Below are 22,131 nucleotides of genomic sequence, written 5' to 3'. Positions count from 1 at the left end.
CCCTTACGCCAAGGGCGCGCTCCTCCCCCCTCAGGGATAGCGGGGCTGCTTTACATCACTTGCGCAACTGCCTTCAGTGAATTGCGGAGGGCGCGCGGCCGGCGTGTCGCTACGTCCGCAACTAGGTCCGGCCCCCACCTCGGCGCAGGGAGCCGAGAAACGGTCGCGCAGTTTGAAATTAACGCCGGCAGGCGGGGCCTGGGCCGCAGCGCAGGCGGCCGGCCCTCTCCGCCCCGGCGCGCTCCCCGCGGCTACGCCTTCGCCCGTCCCATCTCCGGCTGCTCGAGCCACACCAACCCCTGTGCCCGGCCCCAGGGGCGCGGGCTCGGCCCCTCCCGGAGGGACCTGAAGCTCCAAGCCCGACACGCGCTGCCCCAGGCCTCGGGACCCCGCTGTTCCGCCCCCCCACCCCGAAGGCCCCGGGCGAGGAGGTGGGCGGAGCCAAGCTTGGCGCGCTGGGCGACGCGGGGAGAAAGAGCGAGGCCTCCGCAATCCCGCCGGCCGCCCCCCTCCCGCAGGAGACCCCCCCCGGGCGCCACGCTGCGGACGGTGAGTGGCGCGCGCGCCGCCCCCCGCAGGCCGCGTTCCCGGCGGGCCCCGCGCGGCCCGGGCGTGGGCGGCGCCTCCCCTCCCCCCCGCCTCTCGGCCGAGCTGCCCGCGCGCCCCCTCCCCTCGGATGTGGCTGAGCTGTAGCGCGCAGCCGGGAGACTCTGCAGGATCCGCGGCCCTGGGCGTCTGAACGGTGAAGTCGGTGGTTTGCTCTCTCCATTGTGGCGCGCGGCGGTCGGGGTCAGGATGCTCTGTGCGCCTGGGCTGGCGGGGGAAGGCTGCGGGCCCCGCGCTCCGCCCGGGGCCGCGGGCAGGCCGGCGGGGCCTCTCGCCGCGCCGCCGCGCCGCTGCCCGGGGACGTCGTAGTGTCGCGCGGGAGGGTGGGAGCCGGGGGACAGCTGCCGAGGCTCCAGACAAAGCGCGGGCCTCCCCTCCCCCCGCCGCTCGGCGGGCCCGCGGGGCGAGCGGCCAGGGCTGTGCAGCCGCGAGGCCCGAGGCCTGGGCCCGGGGCGCGCTCGCCGCTACGTGGCTGCCGCCGGAGGGGGAGGCGCGGACTCGTGGCGCAGTGCCCTTGAGCCCCCGCCGCCGCCGCCTTTGTTTCCCCCCGCGGACGCCCTGGCCACGAGGCCCGCGCTCCCGAGTGGGGGGCGGGCTCCCGGCCTGGGCCTCTGGACTTGGGAATCGAGCAGGGAAGGGGGCCTCTTCGAAGGGGAGCGGCCGTGGAGGAGGTCAATTCCTTTTAGCTTTATCAGGACAGTACTTGGAGGGGCTTGAGGCAGGAGGATTGCATGGAGTTGAAGCCCCGACTGGACTATAGAGAGTGATACTCCCCCCCCCACCACCACCAAATGGCCAGGAAATAGTACTGAGACATCTCAGTGTTTTTCTTTTTACATCTTGATTGATGAGGGAGGGCTTTTGAAAAAAAATCAGGATGGAATTATAGAGGAGCTACTTGGACTATTCATAAATCTAGAGAAAAAAATTCTTAACGGTAATTTACCAATAGAAGTTAAATAGTCAGAAGCTTGTCTTTCATACAAAATAAAACATTAAAGTTGCTGCAAATAAGACTTAGATTGAAAAGTACTCACCAAGTAAGGTTGTCTGAGGTACCAGTGCGTCTGGTAAGGTTATCTTTACTGACTTGGTTGAATCACTGTCATACTCAGGTGTGTTAACACTAAAAGCGTAGGAGCTCCGAACTGCTTCCCTGCATTTTTACCTGAAATGTGCAAGTTGAAATCCACACAAAACTTGCAGTTGCCTTTTGTGTGTCGTGAAAATTTAACTCTCCTACATTTTTTTCTTGCAATAGCTCTTCAAATCTCCGATTTAAAAAAAAAATGGCCTCCAATAAAACTACATTGGTAAGTTTGTGAAAACATAAAACCTGTAAGAAATTTAATTGAAGGATTTTTTTTTCTTTAAATAAAAATTACAACTAAGAAGCCATGTGGTGGTGGCCCACACCTTTATTCTGACACAGGAGGCAGAGGCTGGCACATCCCTGAGTTAGAGGCTAGCCTGGTCTGCAGAATGAGTTACAGGACAGTCAGCTATGCAGAGAAACCCTGTTGGGGCTTGGGAGAGTTATAAATCAGTCAGGACATGATTTGGGTGCACCTTTAATCCCAGCAGAGGCAGGTGAATTGCATCCATGCACTTGACAGCACTCCAAAGAAAAACTGAGTTGTTAATTTTGAAGTGTTCTTGGCTTTCCTTAAGAAGGGTCACAGTGCATTTTTTAAAAATTTAATCTTAGGAGTACTGCATAGTACAGCTTTCTCTGGATGCTTTTGTTTTGAGATTTAAAATGCATGTTTGGGTATGGTGAGGTGGCTAGATTTCACAAGATTGTTTCTGATTTCCACACAGGTGCTGCTCACCACCCATAATACAGTCTTGTTGATTGGCCTGATTACCCTTTAAGTCTGTGCTGAATTGTAGAGATACGAAGTATTCAGAATTTTCGAAGATACATTGTGTACTTAGAGTGAACCAGATACAACTGCATTGTGTTATACCATGATCAAGAATTACAAACTATGTCTAGGAACTAAAGCAGTAGATCACTTCTGTTTCTTTTAAGCAATTTCCAGACTATTGCTAAACCCAATGTTTATATTCTAGGTTTTCTAGCAAGTTAGGCAGTTATAAGGCCATGTTTATTTTTTGTCAAATTAAATTTTTAAAAGGCTTAAAACTGGGTTAGGCAGGCAGTGGTGGCACACACCTTTAATCCCAGCACTCCAGAGACAGAGGCAGGTGATCTGGATCTCTGTGAGTTCAAGGACAGCCTGGTCTACATAGAGAAACCCTGGGTCTGAAGGTGTATGTATATTTGTAATCCCAGCCTGTGAGAAGCTGAGGCAAGCAGATTGCCTTGAGTTTGAGGCAATTCTAAAATACTAGGTAGTCGGGGCTGCATGGCAAAACCTGTCTGGAAAGAGATTCATATAAGAAAATAAAATTCACAAGTGGCCTGTGGTAGCACACACCTTTAGTTTCACCTCTCAGGGAGGCAGATAGGCTCATCTCAGAGCTAGAGGCCAGCCTGGTCTACAAAGTGAGTCCAGGACAGCCAAGGCTACACAGAGAAACCCTTTCTTAAAGAAAAAAAAAAGACATTTACAGTTATGGTTCTACAATAATTCTGACACATTGATCACAAGCTTATGAAGGCGGGCATTAATGCCTAAGGAAAGCAGAACATAGGTTTTGATCTTTGAGTTCTGGCCAATTTGTGCCATCATTATAGCATACATGACTTCAACTCCTCTTCAGAGCAGACTAGATCTGAAGCCTTTCTGTTCTATAGAAGAGCAAGTACAGGCTAAAGCCTTAAGTGATAAAAGCATAGGTCATCTGGTAAATTCCATGCCCTTATATTCCGACGGGTTTAACTATCCTAGTGGTCTTGAGGTGTTGCTGCTGATTTTTCCTGTGTGGATCCTTCATTTGGTAGATGGTATGAGGGGCTAGGCCTTTAAGGGTTTTTTTGTTTTGATTTTATTCGAGTCCTGTGAATTTTTTAAACTTATGCATGGTGATGCATGCATACAGTCTCAGCATCTGGTGAGGCTGAGTCTGGAGGATCACAGCAAATTAAAGGCTAGACTGGGCTAGTATCTCAAAATTTTTAAAGGACAAATAGTACTGTTGTGGAGATGAGATGATTTGAGCATACTCTATTCAGTTATTTTGGTATTACATGGGGACTGCTTTCTAATTAACCATTTCAGGGTTTTTAAAACACATAGTTTCACTTTAACAAATCTGCAAAACAACTCATAAATAATGTTATTCCTACTCATCTCCCCAAAAAAGAAAAAGCACTTTTCTTGTTTTCTGGGACAAGGTTTTCCTCCATAGCCCAGGTCTGGACCCATGGTAACAGCCAATTTCGATTTCCTGGGTGCTACTAGTTTGCTCGTCGTGCCTGCCTTGTGCTCCTTTTTCAAATAAACTGAGCTGGTGTCCAGTTAAGATTCTAGGTTGATAACCCAGGGAGGAAGTAATTTGTCTCCCACTAGAGGAAATAAACCAGCATTTTGGACTCTTGAAAGTAACAGTATTTTGGGTTTATTTGAGTGGTCAGGAAAATTAGCTATATATGATAATTACGGTCTCCGTGGTTGATCCTGTAGTTGATTCTGCAGTTAGTTTTGATCTTTGGGACTTGGTTTTAAACTGATGATGCTGGGAGAGGAATGTCTTGGAGCTGGGTTTCTAATCTATTCTGCTGTGTTTAGTACCTCACTTAATGGGGTGTTGTCAGTCCCACCTGTAAATCCCAGGCTTGGGGCACACGCTTTGGAAGATGGCTTACTCAGGCTCCTCTTGCCTACAGAGTGAACTGGAAGCTGCCCTGGGCTACATGTGACTCTGTCTTGGCTGTTTTGTTGTTTGTTTGTTTTTAACTATCACACTTAAGTTTTGGTTGCTTTTTTATTGCTGTGATAATGACCATGACCGAGGCCACTTAGAGAAGAGTTTATTGAGGTTTATAGTTTAAGAGGGTGAGTCCCATGACCATCCTGGTGAGAAGATGGCAGCAGGTATAGCAAGCACTGAAGCAGTAGCTAAGAGGTTGCATTTGCTCCACAAGCACAAGGCAGAGCTAAATGGAAATGACGCTGGACTTTGAAGCCTCTAAGCACCGTCTCATCCCCCTCCAGTGACATGCCTTGTCCAAAAGGCCACACAATCCTTAAATAGTTCTACCATCTGGGGACCAACCATTCCAGTAATATGGCCTACAGAGGCCGTTCTTACTCAAACCACAACTACTAATATTTATTCCATTCTCTATCATTATCTAATGTTTTCTAGTTATTTGTCACTTTGTTGTGATAAAATGAGTGGTAATTCTGATAAACTAGAATCCTGGAAATAAAACTGAAATTCTAAATTGTTTCTCAGGTGGTATATTTTTTTAAAAGTAATTCTGTCATGCTGTTGAAGGGTATTGGGTTATAAGTGTAAATCAGTGCAGCAAAGCTTTTGTATTGACTTTCTAGGAGTGTCCTACCCTGATCACAAAGTTTAAAGGGTTGGAGGGTTAAATAGTAAAAAAAATGTGTCAGATAAACAATTTGGCCTTAAAATGTACTCAAGTTTTAAATTTTTCTTAATTTCTCTTTTGTTTTAGCAAAAAATGGGAAAGAAACAGAATGGGAAGAGTAAAAAAGTTGAAGAGGCAGAGCCTGAAGAATTTGTGGTAGAGAAAGTGCTGGACCGCCGTGTAGTGAATGGGAAGGTGGAGTATTTCCTCAAGTGGAAGGGGTTCACAGAGTAAGAAACCTCAGTACTTCTTCTGCTTTTGCCATGTTGAGCCAGGGTGCCTCGTGGAGCACAGGCTAGCCTTGGGCTCCTGTTCCTCCTCCCAGGTGCTGGAATTATATGTGTTCACGTGCCTCACTTTTTTTGTTCTGTTGAGACAAGGTCTCAGGAATGCCAAGCTGGTCTTGAACTTGCTTTATAGCCAAGGATAACCTTAAACTCGGGTATTTCTGGCTCCACCACCCACTGCATAGGCATGCACCACCACACGGTTTATGTGGTCCAGGGGTTGAACCCAGGGATCCTGTGTGTGCTTGGCCAGCACTCTTTATTATACTGAGAATAGCCTTCAGCGTGACTGTTAGCAGAAATAGCTTACCAGTTTGCCCAGAGATCTGTTTGAAGCCAGTTTTGATTGCAGAATTGTCTTGTCTGAGGTTTATTTAGGTCTTCGGGGGTCGGGAGAGATGATTCGGTGGTTAAGAGTATTTGTTCTGATGAAGGACCAGGTTCAATTCCCAGCACCCACGTGGTGCCTCATAATTGTCCATAACTCAAATCCCAAGGTGTCCAGTGCCATCTCTAACCTCTAAAAGTACCAGGTACATATGTGATCCCAAATGCGAGCTTACTTGCAGGAAGAACGTTCATACCCTTAAAAAGTTAAGATTTAAAGAAAATTAGCAGCAGTTGAAACCTAGCATATTAGAGTTTAATTTATTGCTATGAGTCAAACTTAGAAAACTAAAGTACACTGAAGCATTAACTTTTAAACCAGCATGCAAAGGATTAAATGTCATGATGACATTTTTTTTCATTATGACATTTTTAAACAGTGTATTGTAATGGATTCTCCTTTCCTTTCCACCTCTACCCCATCCTTTTCTCTTCATGTACTAATGTGTTCTTTCACTAAAGCATTATAATGTATTAAACATTGTACTAATTTTAGTATCTATGGCTAAGAGTCTAACGTGCTCTGTATCATATTTATAATACAGAAGACAATACTGAAAATAACACTAAATATGAGGCATCAGCCCTCCTCCCAAAATTAAACTTTGCCAATCTTATAGTCAGAAAGATATCAGTAGGCCAAGTCTGCTATTAATGGCACCATTCCTCACATCATGTGGTGCCACCTCGTATTTGTGACTACTTTAGGCTTTGTGGACCACTGATCTGTCTTTACTACCTCTGCATGAGCAGCAGAGTGGATGCTGCGTTAAGTGAGCATGGCTGCTCCAGTGACAACTGAACTCTGCAATTAAATTTCTTTTTATTTTTATTTCCTCCAAATGCTCCCCCTTTTTTTCTTAAAAAAAAGAAAAAAAGTTGGCCTGAGCATTGTACAATCTGTAGTCCCAGCATTGTGGAAGCTGAAGCAGGGTTGGAGGCTAACCTAGCCTACATAGTGAAGCTGTATCTTTTTTTTTTTTTAATAATTTATTTTTATTCTATGTGCATTGGTGTTTAGCCTGCATGTATAGCTGTGTGAGAATGTCAGATCTTGAAGTTATGAACAGTTGTGAGGTGCCATGTGGGTATCGGGAATTGAACCCAGGTCTCTGGAAGCGTACCGCTCTTAACCACCGAGCCATCTCTCCAGCCCCGAAGCTGTATCTTTAAAAGACCAGGGAAAAATAGTTTTGATGCTTTATAAACCATACAGCAGGCTAGGTGTTGCAAGTTAAGTACCAGCCACAAAATGAATGTTATACATTTGAGACTATCTCAGCCAGGGCTGTGGTGGTGTACACCTGTAATCCCAGCACCTACAGAGTGAGTCCAGGACAGCCAAGCCACTGTAATCTTGGTACTAGAGTTCACAGCCTATAGTACATGTTACCAATTGGGGAGTGCTTGCCTGGAGTGCACAAGTCCTTGGGTTTACTCCCCAGTGCCAGGTACGCTGCATGTGAGAGAAAATGCTTTTTAATCCCAGTACTTGGGAGGTGGAAACAGAGGATTAGAACTGGGTTACATAAAAAGTTAGAGGCCAACTAGGGTTACATAAAGTAAGCTGTTTATGGAACAGAAAAATATTAGTATTCAACTGCCTTTGGGGTAAAATAGCAGATTGCTCACTTAAGAATTTAGACGTTTTTAAAATAGAAGGGCATTCTTTTCTGTTACTATTCTCCTAGTTTTAGTGTTTGTCATATGGAAACTTTTTCCAGATAGTTATAAACAGGTCTAGGTAATGACAATGTTTAATTGAATCAACTTTTTGTTTCCTTTAACTGAACACAGTGCTGATAATACTTGGGAACCAGAAGAAAATTTAGATTGTCCAGAATTAATTGAAGCATTTCTTAATTCTCAAAAAGCTGGTAAAGAAAAAGATGGTACAAAAAGGAAATCTTTATCTGACAGTGAATCTGATGATAGCAAATCGAAGAAGAAAAGAGATGCTGTAAGTATAAAGTACTGCTGGTTAGACTGGGTCTTGTCAGAAGTTGATAAAACTTGAATTTTAATCACTTTGACTTTTTTTTTTTCTTCTTTTTTAGCTAGAATTTTTTTTACTCATATTTTGTTCTTTATGTTAGCATTCAAAATAATGAGTTTCATTGTGGTTATTTTCATACATGGTTACCATTATATTTTATTCTACTTAATCTACCTGTCCTTTCCCCTTTCTGGCTAGTTTCCTTTTGAAGGGTGGGTTTGAGGCAAGGTCTCAAGTATCAGAGTGGCCTTGAACCACTCATTATGATTCCTATGACTTCTACTTAAAAAGGAGAATAGAAGAGGTATTTTAGAGACAGGGTTTCTCAGTGTAGCTCTGCCTGGCTTCAGAGTCAGAAATCTGCCTGCCTTTGCCTCTTAAGTGCTGGAATTAAAGTCATGTGCCATCATGCCCAACTAAAACTAGAACACTTCTTGTGTGGGGTGTTTTCCCTCCATATACATAGCTCTGTGTACCGCATGCATGTTTGGTGTTCCCAGAAGCTAGAGTAGAGGAAGATATCAGATAGCTCGGGGCTGAAATTACAGGTGGTTGTGAGCTACCATTGTAGGTGCTGGCAGTTGAATTCAGATTCTTTGTTAGTGGAGCAAATGCATCTAGCTGCTCTAGCCCCTAGATTGCTTTTAAATTCAAGTTAAGAAAAAGAAAGAAACAAACAAACCTTTTACAGAGCCAGGCACAGGTGGCAAAAATGGTATCCTCTACCCTTGCCTTTAAACAGATTGTATTTACCCTGTCTCTTGGCCTAGTATGATAATTGGAGGACAGGTGTTGGAACTGAATTAGGCTCATACTCAAAGCATTCAGCACACATTTAATTGGTAAAAGACTGGGTTTCAAATGTGGTCATTTGAACTAGGTATCAATAACTTTGCACATAGGACATTAAATCTTAATGCCAACGCTGTTAAGTCTAGGTAATGATCCAGTTGTATAGATGAGAAAACAAGATGGATGGAGATCTGAAAGTAAAGTGTATGTATAAGGGAAGCAGAACTTAAGCCAGCAGTATTCTAAAAGGCCTACTTTATATTGAAACACTACCAAAAACCAATGCCATAGGTACTAATTGGCTTTGATAAATAATAAGCCTGAACCACAAAGCTTAATTAACTTAACCCAAACCCACAGAGCTAAAGAGCTAGATTGGTATTCTAACCCAGATAGTCTGACCTGGTTACACTGATGTGAAACTAGTAATTTTAGTTTACTGATATTTTCGATTATTAAATATTTACACTCTGGAGTTGTGTAGGCTGTAATTACCAATATTTTTTGTTTTAGAAATTGAAAAATAGCCAGGTGTGGGGCGTGGCTTTAGTCCCAGTACTGGGGAGGCAGAGGCAGGCAGGTCTCTGAGTTCCAGACCAGCCTGGTCTACATAGTGAGACCCTTTGTGGTATCTGGGACTAAGGGGAAGATCAACAACTTTAGGGCAAGAACTGGGTCAACAGTTAAGAGTACGTGCTGCTCTTCCAGAGGACCAATCCATTTGGTTCTCAGCACCCACTTGGTGCTCACAACAGTCTGGTAACTCCAATTGCAGAAGATCCAGCACCTTTTTGTATTCCGGAGGCACCAAGCAGACACATGGTACACAGACATACATGTAGGTAAAACACTGAAACACATAAATCTTTTTTAACGATAACAGATTTCAAGTACTAGTAGTTAAGGAACATGGACTACTCTTACAGAAACCCCCAAGCTCAGTTTCTAGCACCTGTGTAAGCACTCAGAATTGTCTGTAACTCCAGCTCCAGGGGATTCAACGCCCTCTCTGCCCTCCAAAAGATACCTATAACTTTAAAAGTAAATGCCACCAAAAGAAAAAACTAAATAATGGTAGTTTAAGTACAGAACTGATTGGAAATGGGTAGACTGGCATTCACCTGTAATCCCAACACTCAGGTGGATTCAAGGTCATTAGCTGTATAGTAAGCCTTGCCTACATTAAGAACCTATCTTTAAAAAACAAAAATTTTATACAAATACGTACAAGCATGCATATAGATAAAACAAACCTATTGGGTGTTAAGCATGTTGTGAGAGATAGTGTCTACTCTAAGGAGGTCGGGCTGGCCATGCTGGTTCATATCTATAATCCCAGCATACTTAGGTAAGAAAACTGCTTTGAGACTTTGAAGCTATCTCAGGCTTCAGAGAATTTGTCTCCAAAATAAGGTAATTATGTTTTGAGACTGTTTCGTATAGCCCAGGCTAGCCTTTAACACCCTGATCCTCTATCCTCCATCTACCAAGTACTGGATCAATCCCAGGGCTTCATGGCACCATGTGTGGCTTGCTGTGATATCACTGATGTATGAAATATTTTAGGAGAAATGTGTAAAGACAATCACAAGTCATGTAACTCAAAATAGACCTCTAATAACTAATTTTTTTTTTTTGAAGGGTCTCTGTATAGCCCTAGCTGTCCTAAAACTCATTCTATAGACCAGGCTCACCTCAAACTCAGAGATCCACCTGCCTCTGCCTCCAGAGTGCTGGAATTAAAGGCTTGCATCACCATGTGCAGCAATAATAACTAATATTCTCTTTAAAATGTTAGTATGGGATCTTCTGAGTATATGTATTTGTGCAGCTACCACAGAAGTCAGAAGAGGGAGTCCCCAAACTGGAGTTAGAGGAGGTTGTAAGCCATCATGTGGGTGCTGAAAATTGAACCCAGGTTCTCTATAAGAGCAAGTGCTCTTAACTGCTGAGCCATCTCTTCAGTCCCTTGGGGCCTTTTTATATGTATACTTTTTAGGGCATCTTGCGATGTGGCCCAGGGTACACTTAAACTTACAGTCTTCCTTAGTACTGAGATTATTATAAGTGGCTGAATATTTATTTACTTGTTTCTGTTTTTCATTGGTGGAGTGGTTCTTGGTCAAGTTTCACTATAAATAGCCCAGACTAGCCTTGAACTTACTCTGTCACTACCTCTAAAGTGCTAGGTTTATAGGCTTTTAGAATTCAATTTTCAAGAGTGTGTAATTGCTTAGTATGTTATCGCATACTGTTCTAATAGTCTAAGATTTAAAGCAGAAGAGTTGAAACTTTGAGACTAATGTGGGCTACATAGGAAGATTTTTTTTTTTAATCTTATTTATTTTTATTAAGAAATGGTCTTCTCTAACCCAGGCTTAATCTTAACTCCTAATGTTTCTGCCTCCGGCTACCAAGTGCTGAACCAAGCCCAGGATTCTTGAATACTAGACAAATTCTCTACCAGTAAAACTACATCTCCAGCCCTAAGCATGGTGTTCTTACCAAACTTGGATACTTGTTCCTGGCTCACTGTAGGGAGTTCTGATGAAAGTTGCATTTCATAAAGAATGTTTAATGTTATTTGTTGTGTGGAAGTATTTATTCAGTCTATTACTTAACCCCCTATAAACAGGCTGACAAGCCAAGGGGCTTTGCCAGAGGTCTTGATCCTGAACGAATAATCGGTGCCACAGATAGCAGTGGAGAATTAATGTTTCTCATGAAATGGTAAGTGCAAAGGTAATAGTTTTGCTGGATTTTTTGTTTGTTTTGTTTCACTTTTGCTGTGTGTGCATGCATAATGGGAAGGGGAGTGGGTGTGCCATGGTGCATGTTAGGAGAGCTTTGAGGGGTCCGTTCTCCACCTGGGTGTGATTCAGAACCTGCCAAATGTCTTTATCTGCTTAGCCATCTTACTGGCCCTCAGTACCGTTTAAAGTAAATATGAAAGGATGGGTACATTCATTGGTTAGGGATGGGTGTGGGAGTGTGCACGCAGGCCCGTGCACTAGGGTAATTGGGGTTGGTGGGAGATACGCAGGGTCTTAACTGTGTATTCCTGTCTGTTGTGGCGTTCTCTATGTAGACCAAGCTGGCCTCAACTCAAGAGTTCTGTCTGGCTCTGCTTCCCAAGTATGAGGATTAAAGGCCTGGGATTGGGGGCAAAGGAAGTTAATTCCTTGAAAGTTATATACAAGGTTTCTATTTATTTATTTGTTTGTAAACTCATTTAAATGTATATGAGTGCTCTGTCTACATGTACATCAGATCGCATAATAGATGGTTGTGAGCCACCATGTGGTTGCTGGGAATTAAACTCAGGACCTCTGGAAGAACAAACAGCCCCAACAAGGTTTCTTAACTAGTTCTCATCATAAGATGGAAAGTAACTAGCTGATCATGGTGGTTTGTGCCTGTAATCCTAGCCCTCAAGAGGTTGAGGCAGGATTGCCACAGTAAGTGGAACTTAAATGCATAGCCTCTTTTGAGAGATGAAGTGTGCTTGCTTCTGCAGCACATATTCTAAAAACTAGAACAATAGAGAGATTAGCATGGCCCCTGTGCAAGGATGACACCACCCAAATTTGTGAAGCGTTCCATATTTTTAAAATAGATCCATATTTATCACCCTGCATAAAACTAAAGTCCAAGTGGATCAAAGACCTCAGTGTAAAACTAGATACACTAAATCTGTTAGAAGAAAAAGTGGGGAAGAGCCTAGAATTCATTGGCACAGGAGACAACTTCCTGAACAGAACACCATCAGCGCAGGCTCTAAGAGCAATCAATAAATGAGACCTCATGAAACTGAAAAGCTTCTGTAAAGCAAAGGACCCTGTTATCAGAACAAAACAACAGCCTAGAGATTGGGAAAGGATCTTGACCAACTCTACATCTGACGGAGGGCTGATACCCGGAATATATAAAGAACCAAAGAAGTTAAAAGGCAATAACTCAAGCAACCCAATGGGGTATGGAGCTAAACAGAGAATTTTCTGTAGAAGAGTATAGAATGGCAGATAAAGAGATGCTCAACATCCTTAGCCATCAGAGAGATGCAAATCAAAACGACCCTGAGATTTCACCTTACACCCATCAAAAACTCAAGTGACAACACATGCTGGAGAGGTTGTGGAGAAAGGGGAACCCTCTTCCATTGCTGGTGGGAATGTAAACTTGTACAACCACTTTGGAAATCAATCTGGCTCTTTCTCAGACAATCAGGAATACTGCTACCTCAAGATCCAACTATTCCACTCCTAGGCATATATCCAAAAGATGCTCAAGTACACAACAAAGACCTTTACTCAAGCATGTTTGTTTATTCGTAATAGCCAGAACCTGGAAACAACCCAGATGTCCCTCAATGGAGGAATGAATACAGAAATTGTGGTACTTTTACACAATGGAATACTACTCAGCAATTAAAAACAAGGAAATCATGAAATTTGCAGGCAAACGGTGGGATCTAGAAAAGATCATCCTGAGTGAGGTATGTTAGGAGCAGAAAGACACACGGTATATACTCACAAGTGGGTACTAGACCTATAAAATAGGATAAACATACTAAAATCTGTACACCTAAAGAAGATAAACAAGAAAGAGGACCTGGGGTAAGATGATCAATCCTCACTTAGAAAGACAAATGGGAAGGACATTGGATGTAGGAGAAAACAAGTAACAGGACAGGTGCCTACAGCACAGGGCCTCTGAAAGACTCTACCTAGCAGTGTATCAAAGCAGATGCTGAGACTCAACCAAACCTTCGGCAGAGTGCAGGGAATCATATGAAAGAAGGGGGGGTTAGTATGACCTACAGGGGACAGGAGCCCCACAAGGACCAAATATATCAGGGCACAGGGGTCTTGACTGTTTCTCCAACCAAGGACCATTCATGGATATAAATCCCTGCTCAGATGTAGCCCATGGTAGCTCAGTACCCAAGTGGGTCCCTAGTAAGGGGTCAAGGATTATTTCTGACAATGAACTCAATGACTGGCCCATTGAGCTTTCTCTTCCCCCCCCCCCAAGGGAGGAGCAGCCTTGCTAGGCCACAGATAAGGACATTGCAGCCAGTCCTGAAGACACCTGATAAGCTAGGGTCAAATGGAAGGGGAGGAGGACCTCCCCTATCAGTGGACTTGGAAGGAGGTTGGGAGGGAAAGAGGAAGGGAGCTATAGCTGGGATACAAATGAATGATCTGTGATATAAATAAATAAATGAATGAATGAATGAATAAATAATGAATAAATAGGAATGAAGTTTGGTAACCACAGCTACTATGCAACCTTCTAGTAGTACTATTTATTGAATGGATCTCATTTGATGTGTACTGTTAACCAGTTTCTTTTTCCTCACAACAGGAAGGACTCAGATGAGGCTGATTTGGTGCTGGCAAAGGAGGCGAATATGAAGTGTCCTCAGATTGTCATTGCCTTTTATGAGGAGAGGCTGACTTGGCATTCTTGTCCTGAAGATGAAGCGCAATAATTGTTTGCATTTTTATATATATTTATATATATATAAAATCTGGATCTTGGGTTTTGAATTACTAGTGTGAAAAAATAGCGTTCTAATGAAAATCAAGTTTGATATGCTGGTTTTGAAAGTATTGACAGTAGTTGGGATATTTTTGGGTTTTGTTCTGCATCAAAAGGCACTGATTCCATTGAGCAAATAAGAGCTTTCTGTAGTTGCTTCCTTTAACAATAGAATATTTGATACCATGTTGTATTTCCTCAGCTTTGAAGAACAGCTTTTCTTAAATGCTAGGGAGATTTTACAGTCAGTACTCTATTGGAACTTATTTTTAACTGGGACACGGAAGGACCATTCATGGTTTTTTGTTTGTATGCGTGTATATGCATAAAACACTTAGGTAACTGTTTTTTCTTTTGTCTTGTTTTTTAATACTCAAAAGAACTAGAGATGAAAATACAAGTTGATGAGATTCCATTGTTATGAACATTTTCCTGAAACTATAACCTTTCAAATTAAGCAGATTCTCTACTTCCTTGGACAGTTTTTGTTGGATAGTTTAAAAGCAACCACCAGAATGTCTGTATTATCATGTGAATACAGTAGTTTATTTACAAAATTTTGTCCATACTAACTGCCCCTTCAGAAAATGGACTTAGACAAAATAGTATGATTTAATGACAAGATTTAAGCGGAGTGTGGTGGTGCATGCTGTTAATCCCTGCACACTGGAAGCAGATGGATCTCTGATTTAGAGGCCAGCCTGGTCTGCAGAGCTCTATCTAGGTCAGCTAGGATGTGGTAAAGGCTCCTCTGGTGAGCATTCCTTTGTAGAAAGTTGAAATCGGTACTAAAAGGTTATGTTTCATGGAATCTGTTTGCTGTGGAAATGGGATCATGGTTAGAGATGTTAGCAGTTTTAAAACATGCTGACATAGTGAACAAAATTTGCTAATGTCAATTAATGACTGCATGCTTTTTCTTTACCCTGACTCAGTCCTTACTGGTAGGATCAATCTTTTCAGTATTTGGTTCTGGTTTAACGAGCCAGAAAAGTAACTTTGTAGTATCAGAATGTCATCCAACTGTATATTTACTTTATTGTAAATAATGGTGAACAGTGGTCAATAAATAGTTTTATATTCCTTTATGTGATGACTTTTTTGTCATTGTCTGATTTAATTTGTAATGTTTACAGTTCATTTTATTTTTTGAGTCAGGTCCTTTGTGTTTATGCTGTCTTTGAACAGTCTTCTCCCAGCCTTCCAAGTGCTAAAAAAGGCTTTTTTGCTTTGTTATTTTGATATAACCTCATATATCACAGGTTAGGCTTAAATTTCTGGTGTCCTGCTTCTACCTCATGAGTACTGGGACCACAGACCTATATCAACACACATCTTAATTATATACACACACGTTTATTTACTTATTTTTGTCTGTGCTGTGTAATCAGTGTAAACAGTGACTGCACAATGGAGAGGCCAACAGTCCTTCAGCTTCGTGAAGCTGGAAGCCATCCCCTCTTGGTGCTGAAGGGAGCCACTTTTCAGTACATGTTGGGAGGCCCGAGAAGCTAGAATGTTATGGTAGCAGCAGGATAGACTAAGCCTGAAGCAATATTTCTTTTTCCTTGTATCTCCCTCCTTGTGTCTTTTTTTTTTTTAAGATTTATTTATTATGTATATAATGTGTTTGTATGTATACCTGCACGCCAGTAGGGGGCACCTGATTTCATTTTTGATGGTTGTAAGCCACCATGTGGTTGCTGGGAATTGAACTCAATGACCTCTGGAAAAGCACCCAGTGCTCTTAACCTCTGAGCCATCTCTCCAGCCACCCACCTTGTGTCTTTTAAGATGTTGCTTTTAATTATGTTGGACAGTGAGTGCCAGTACCTTTAGGGAATAACTTTGGTAACCTGGAGGAGACGCTGAAAAGTGAACTCAGGTTATCTGGAGGCACAGAAAGTATTTCTCACTGCTGATCTGTCCATCTCTCTATCCCACCTAGGACTTCTTTATACCTGGGTCACTGTTGGAAGGACTGCCCACTCTAGGGAGAGTCTTCACCCTCAGTTCTTTTTATTAATTCCCACATAAAGCCACACAGAACTATTGATTCCAAGCCCATCAAGTTGACCTTTAATCTTACACCTATTTATCTTTTTAGGGTCTTAACTAGGCAGGACTTGCTGAAAAGGAAACTATACCAGAAGCAGGTTTAAATGTTCTTTTTTTTTTTCTTTTTCTGATAAAACACCATTTTTATTTACTTGTCTCAAATATACCACTCAGTCTCATAGCCAAAAATTATGAGAAAACATTTTACTTTTTCTTTGTCTTCAAGTTAAAAAAAAAAAATTAATACTTACACAGGCATTATTGGGAGTGGTTGTAGCATATATATCATTTGTGAGTTCATGTTAAGGTTTGATAGTAGCTTCTTGAATGCTGGATTAAAGGCATGTGTGTCTAAACATAACTGCTCCATCATATAGTGAAGGGGAAGATTTTCGGTATAAACAGTACAGCCAGAGGTATCTGGAAGAGCCTAGAGAAGACAGTAGACTAAATGGCCAGCAGACTGGATCTTGCCAAGGCTATGTAAGAGAGGGGAGACAGCAGATAGAGAACAGAGAAAGCAAAGCAGAGAGAAAACAATAGCAGGGCTATAAGGATTAGGGATAGCTGGGGGAAGTAATCCTGTGAGCTGGAGGGAGTTTAGAGGAAGGCCGAGAAGATGCTGAAGAAGCCTGGTGGCCAGCATGCACATCGATATGCTGATAGGCACCACCAGTGCCTGGCTTGCAGAGGTAAAGGAAAGGACTTATTTGGCAGCTGGGAACCAGGGTCAGAAGTTTGTGAGCTGTCTTTATATGACTGCCAGAAATCCTCTATAGTCCAGGTTGAGCCCATTTCTGGATATTTGGACTGCCTTTTGCAGTTTGGAGAATTAGTTGCCTTTGGACCTGACTACATGTATCATCATGCCTTACTAAATGATGTATTTTAAGAGGAAAATAAATAATATAGTTCCAATTATGACCATAAACTTGATTTCAAAGTATATTACAGAGTCAAAATAACAAAAGCAACATGATACTGACACAAAAGCAGAAAAGTAAAAAAATGGAACAGAAGATCCAGATACAGATCTGTGAAGCTGCAACCACCTGGTATTTGACAAAGATGACAAAATCCTGGAGCATGTTAGAACCCGGACGCTCTCCGCTCTCAGCTGCTGCAAACAGCTGGCAAGGCCACCTCCAGCTGCAGTCTGCCTTCCCTGCTTTCACAAATATCCAAGTCCTTCTCTGTCTCACAGCTGTTCCTGGGAAGGATCTCTTTCAGATAGCAAAGCCATAAACAAAAGAGCCACAGGTAGGACAGATGAACTAAGCCCATTGTTCATGTCTGATGCCCCTTATCCAGAAATGTACTTGAGACTTTCAAATACTTGTCTCGGCCAAATTAGATAATGTTAACTAAACTTGGTCCCATTTTCCGTGGCACAACACCTGCCCTCCCCCTTATTCTCTTAAAGGACCTTAAAAGAATAGGTTCTGTTCTAGGCAGGCTGAAGTTTTGTTTCTGAAAATCATACCTGGTTTTTTCCCCTGAAGAACAGTTCAACTTGGAGTTTCTCTGGAACTCTGCTTCTTCCTGAAAACCTAACAGAGAAAAAGATAGCCTCTTTAGCAAGATGATTCTGGAAAAAAAAAAAAAAAAAAAAAAGCTGGGTACTAGCTGTCATTCGGTTTTGCTTTCTGTTACTGTGACAAACACCGTCACAGCAAAAACACTTAGGGAAGAAAGGATTTTGTTGTTTTGTTTTTTTTTTTCAGTTTGCAGGTCACAGTCCATCAGTGAGCTGAAGCAGAAATCATGGAGGAATGTTGCTTACTGACTCATGCTTAGAATACTCAGGTTCAGGGGCTGGGGTTATAGCTTAGTGGTAGAGTGTTTGACTAGCAAACATGAGTCCCTCGGTTCAGTTCTCAGCACTGTAAACTAGTAAATAAATAAAAGGAACGCGCATTTAAAAAAAAATACTCAGGTTCTTCTACAATCTGAGAGCAGCTGTCTAGTGGTAGTGCTTGTGGAAGGAATTTCTTGTGTATTGTATGGATGCAACACCTATCGATTAAAGAACAACCACCACCTATGGCCTATGGCTGAGTGAGAAAACAGGTTGGATTTCCAGTGGGCAGAAGGGATTCTGGGATAGAGCCAGGTGAGAGAGTCAGCCAGCAAGATAGGACGAAGATGGTGCTTGAGCTCAGGTAGCCAGCCACCTGGTAGAAGATAGATTAATATAATGGGTTATTTTAAACTATAAGCCAGAGAAGAGCCTAGCTATGTAGCCTAGGTATCTGGTTTTGTTTGTTTTGTTTTTGAACATGCCCTAGTCCACGTAGCCTTGTGACCCCCACCTCTGACACCCTTGAGGTAGTCACGAAGCCTGGTGGTCAGGTTTGGGGTTAAAACTTTCTATTTCCTTATAAGAATTCCTCTTTATGCAAATGGAGCATTCCCAGCACCTCAGCCCCAGCCAATGATGTACACTCACCCTGAAAACCCCTGCCACTTCCCAATGTTTATAAAGCCCCTCCCCTCAATAAATGAGAGCTGTTTCACTGAAAACTGTGTTGGGTCTTGGAGAAGGCTGTTTCTCCCCTCCGAGGTCCTAGAGACTCACCTACCGGGCTAAGCTTCATTTATTCCAGTCCAGCCTAGAATCTGGACAACTTTAGAGCAGAAACAGACCGGGACTGACCAACTAATTTCTAGAATACACAAAGAATTTGAAAACTAAACCCTAAACAAGCAACCCAATTTTAAAAAAATAAAATAGGCTAAGCCGGGTGTGGTGGCCCACACCTGTCTCTGGGAGACAGAAGCAGGCAGATCACTGAGTTTGAGGCTAGCCTAGTCTACAGAGAGAGTCCAAAACAGCCAGTTACACAGAGAAACCCTGTCCTGAAAAAATCAACCCTCCATAAAATGGCTCCATAAAATCTGTCTATAGGCAAGCCTATACGGCATTTTCTTATTACTGATTGGTGGGGGAGGGTTCAATCTGTTGCGGGTGATGCCATCCTTTAGCCTATGGTCCTAGATTCTATCAGAAAGTGGGCTGAGCAGGGGTGGGGAGAGGTGTGTATGAGGTACACACCTTTAATACCAGCACAAGGGAGGTAGGAACAGGCAGATCTATACAGTGAGCTCCAAGACATCCAGGGCTCCACAGAGAACCCGGTTTTGGAAAAAAATAAATAATAAGGAAGAAGGGAGGGAGGGAGGGAGGGAGGGAGGGAAGGAGGGAGGGAGGGAGGGAGGGAGGGAGGGAGGGAGGGAGGGAGGGAGAAGGAAGGAAGGAAGGAAGGAAGGAAGGAAGGAAGGAAGGAAGGAAGGAAGGAAGGAAGGAAGGAAGGAAGAAAGCAGGCTCAGCAATCCATAGGGACCAAGGCAGTAAGCAGCACCCCTCTTATGGCCTCTGCACCAGCTTCTGCCCCTAGGTCCCTGCCCTGTTTGAGTTTCTGTCCTGATGTTCTTCACTATGGACTATGATGTGGAAATATAAGACAAATAAATCTTTTTCAACTAACTTTCTTTTTGGTCATGGTGTTTGTTTCATCACAGCAATAGATTGGTTGTTTGTTTTTTTTTTGTTGTTGTTGGGGGGGGAGTTGAGACAGGGTTTCTCTGTAGCCCTGGCTGTCCTGGAACTCAGTTTATAGACCAGGCTGACCTTAAACTCACAAAGATCCACTTGCCTCTACCTACCAAGCGCTGAGATTAAAGGTGTGCACACATATGGTATAAGTTATGTGAGTTGTCAATAATCAATTATTATTACTTGGAGCTATGTTTAATATTTGTGTATTCATCTATGCATATGCAATTAGTTTTTCCTTCAGTTCCCAGAAATGAAAATACTGAGACTAAGGATAAGCACAAGTATAGTTTTGTTGCATGTGCCTAGATTATCCACAGAAATGATGGTTTACCTCTCCCAAAGAGTATGAAAAATTCTTGTTTCTCAACATCTCTTCTAACATGGACACCCTTTTAAAGTTTTGCTCATCAGCTGGGCAGAGTGGCACATGCTTGCCTGCAATCCTACTACATGAGCAACATAACTGGAAGGTTACTATGAGTTGGAGGCCAGCCTGGGCTACATAGTGAGAGTCTTAAAAAACAAATCAAAGCAATGCAGTTGGCATAGTGGTACAGTATGTTACACTAGCCTTCAATCTCTATGGATGGTTTTTCATTCCTTGAGACAAAGCACATTAGCCCTTGGATCCAATTGATTATCCCAGCTCCAACTAGAAACTTGCCGGGTCACATGGGCCTGCCCATTCTTGGATACCAACTTCAGATTCACCACCACCACCACCAGCAATGGGGACAGCAAACGAGCCTGAGAGAAATCTGCGGTCATGCTTTGGATTGAGCCTGTATCCTACACACCAATGGTAATCACATAATACTCGCAGTCCTCAGATCTCCATGGAATTGTTGATTGTAATACCACGCTCCTGTTCGGCTGTTTGACATGCAGGAGAAGAGTCATCAAAGGGGAAAAATAAGTCAATTTAACAACACCTAAAAATGTTCATGCCCCAAATCCAAAGTGATCTCACTGATACCTCAGGCCTAGCTCCTTCCTGCATGAGCTAGGCCTGTCAGAACATGAACATGGATGGAATGGATCATGTATTGTCTCTGTCTCCTATGCGGAGCAGACACCCAGTCACCACAGCTATACAGCACAAGCATCAAATCGTAAAGGAATCTTAGGTATTGTCAACATGAAAACCCCAGCTATCATCTCGTAGGTAATGAGAGATAGTTTATTCTGGAGTCGTGTTGTGTGATCGTGGCCCTGGCGTACAGATATTTGGCTTACCCCAAATTACTCATTCTAATGTATAAGCAGTTTCATGAAGTCTTTATAGTTTTACATAATAAAGAAAGTAATAAATCAAAGCAAGCTTAAAGTACATTAGTGGGTGAATCAGAGAGATGGGTTCCGTGAGATGAAAGGAGCTTTCGTATAGGCTCAAGATGCTATCTGAGGACATTTCTTAGTTTTTGGTTTGGCAGAGCCTAGTGGTCTGCTAAGTTAACAGAATCCAAACCAAACGGGCGTTTATCTATTATCACAAATTGTTAGTTCCCACACAGTGGAGGGCAAGCTATGGCTCTTCCAGAGGCCCAGAATGTAGCCCAAGATAAGGCAATTGGTCCTTGGACCTGGAACGTTGCAATAACTCCACAGTCTATCAGCCCACGAGTCTCTGCAGACACAGCATCTTTTCAGAAGTTTCCATTGACAGATGGAGCCTTCTATCTGTGGAGGGCGCTGGAGAGATGGCTGTGCGGGAAAGAGAACTCGCTGTTCTTGTAGAGGACCCAGATTTGGATCCAGCACCCAAACAGCAGCTCACAATTGTCTGTAGCTCCAATTCCAGGGCCTCTGACACCTCTTCTGGCCTTGGGGGACACCAGGCATGTGTCACACACATCCACTCGGGTGAAACATTCGTGCACATAAAATATGTATTGTTTTTTAAAAGTCAAGAGACAGAGGTAGAGAGAGATCAGAGTCTGGCTTTCGACAGACGGGAGTGTGTGTATTAGTGTACGCAGCCAAGGGCAGCCTCTCTCCCACGGAAAACCAAAGAGGGCAGCCGGGGGTGGGGTGGGGGTGGGGGTGGGGTGGGGTGAGGAAGAACCAGGGTGAGGAAACTGTTGGGGCTGTAGGGGACGAGGACTCTCCTGCAGACTCTTTTTCCAGAAGTCGTTTGCCTGAGATGAGACAGGCTATCAGACATTCCTCTCTGGGGTGACAATTGCACAGGAGTCCCGTGCAATTACAACCAGGGCACTCTATCACTGGAGAAACGGCTCGGTGGTTAAGAGCATACACTGATCATGTAGTGCACTCCTACCTGGCAGCTCACAACTGCCTCCAACACCTGCTCCAGGGGAGCTAACGTCCTCTGGTGAAGTCTGCGGCTGCCTGACCTCACGTGCACATGATCACACACAGACACAGACAC

At 43.3% G+C, this 22,131-nt stretch overlaps 1 protein-coding gene and 1 non-coding gene across 9 annotated transcripts; both read left to right on the top strand.

The window, feature by feature from the left end:
- Nucleotide 1: 1 nt before the first annotated feature.
- Cbx3 (chromobox 3) lies at nucleotides 2-15,215 on the top strand. 8 transcript variants are annotated; one of them, XM_021632792.2, is made up of 6 exons: nucleotides 419-549; nucleotides 1,868-1,919; nucleotides 5,204-5,346; nucleotides 7,588-7,750; nucleotides 11,214-11,308; nucleotides 13,946-15,215. In XM_021632792.2, exons 2-6 carry the CDS (start codon nucleotides 1,896-1,898, stop codon nucleotides 14,070-14,072), a joined length of 552 nt encoding a protein of 183 aa, XP_021488467.1. In that variant the 5' UTR covers nucleotides 419-549; nucleotides 1,868-1,895; the 3' UTR covers nucleotides 14,073-15,215. The 8 variants fall into 8 exon arrangements, with proteins under 8 accessions (XP_021488468.1, XP_021488467.1, XP_060235992.1 ...); XM_060380009.1 differs by lacking the exons at nucleotides 419-549; nucleotides 13,946-15,215 and adding exons at nucleotides 593-747; nucleotides 12,916-13,640; XM_021632790.2 differs by lacking the exon at nucleotides 419-549 and adding an exon at nucleotides 594-747.
- LOC132653266 (U6 spliceosomal RNA) lies at nucleotides 12,080-12,187 on the top strand. Its single transcript, XR_009591047.1, has one exon. It is a non-coding gene; the product is annotated as a U6 spliceosomal RNA (small nuclear RNA).
- Nucleotides 15,216-22,131: the final 6,916 nt, after the last annotated feature.

Source organism: Meriones unguiculatus, chromosome 3, assembly GCF_030254825.1.
Source record: "Meriones unguiculatus strain TT.TT164.6M chromosome 3, Bangor_MerUng_6.1, whole genome shotgun sequence".
Taxonomy (NCBI): domain Eukaryota; kingdom Metazoa; phylum Chordata; class Mammalia; order Rodentia; family Muridae; genus Meriones; species Meriones unguiculatus.
This window is presented reverse-complemented; position numbering and strand designations above follow the sequence as displayed.

Excerpts from the sequence above, each read along its gene's own strand:
- Cbx3 (XM_021632792.2), top strand. The coding sequence starts at position 1,896 with ATGGCCTCCAATAAAACTACATTG. Across the intron at positions 1,920-5,203 it reads CCTCCAATAAAACTACATTG|CAAAAAATGGGAAAGAAACA; the intron begins GTAAGTTTGTGA and ends CTTTTGTTTTAG. Across the intron at positions 5,347-7,587 it reads AAGTGGAAGGGGTTCACAGA|TGCTGATAATACTTGGGAAC; the intron begins GTAAGAAACCTC and ends AACTGAACACAG.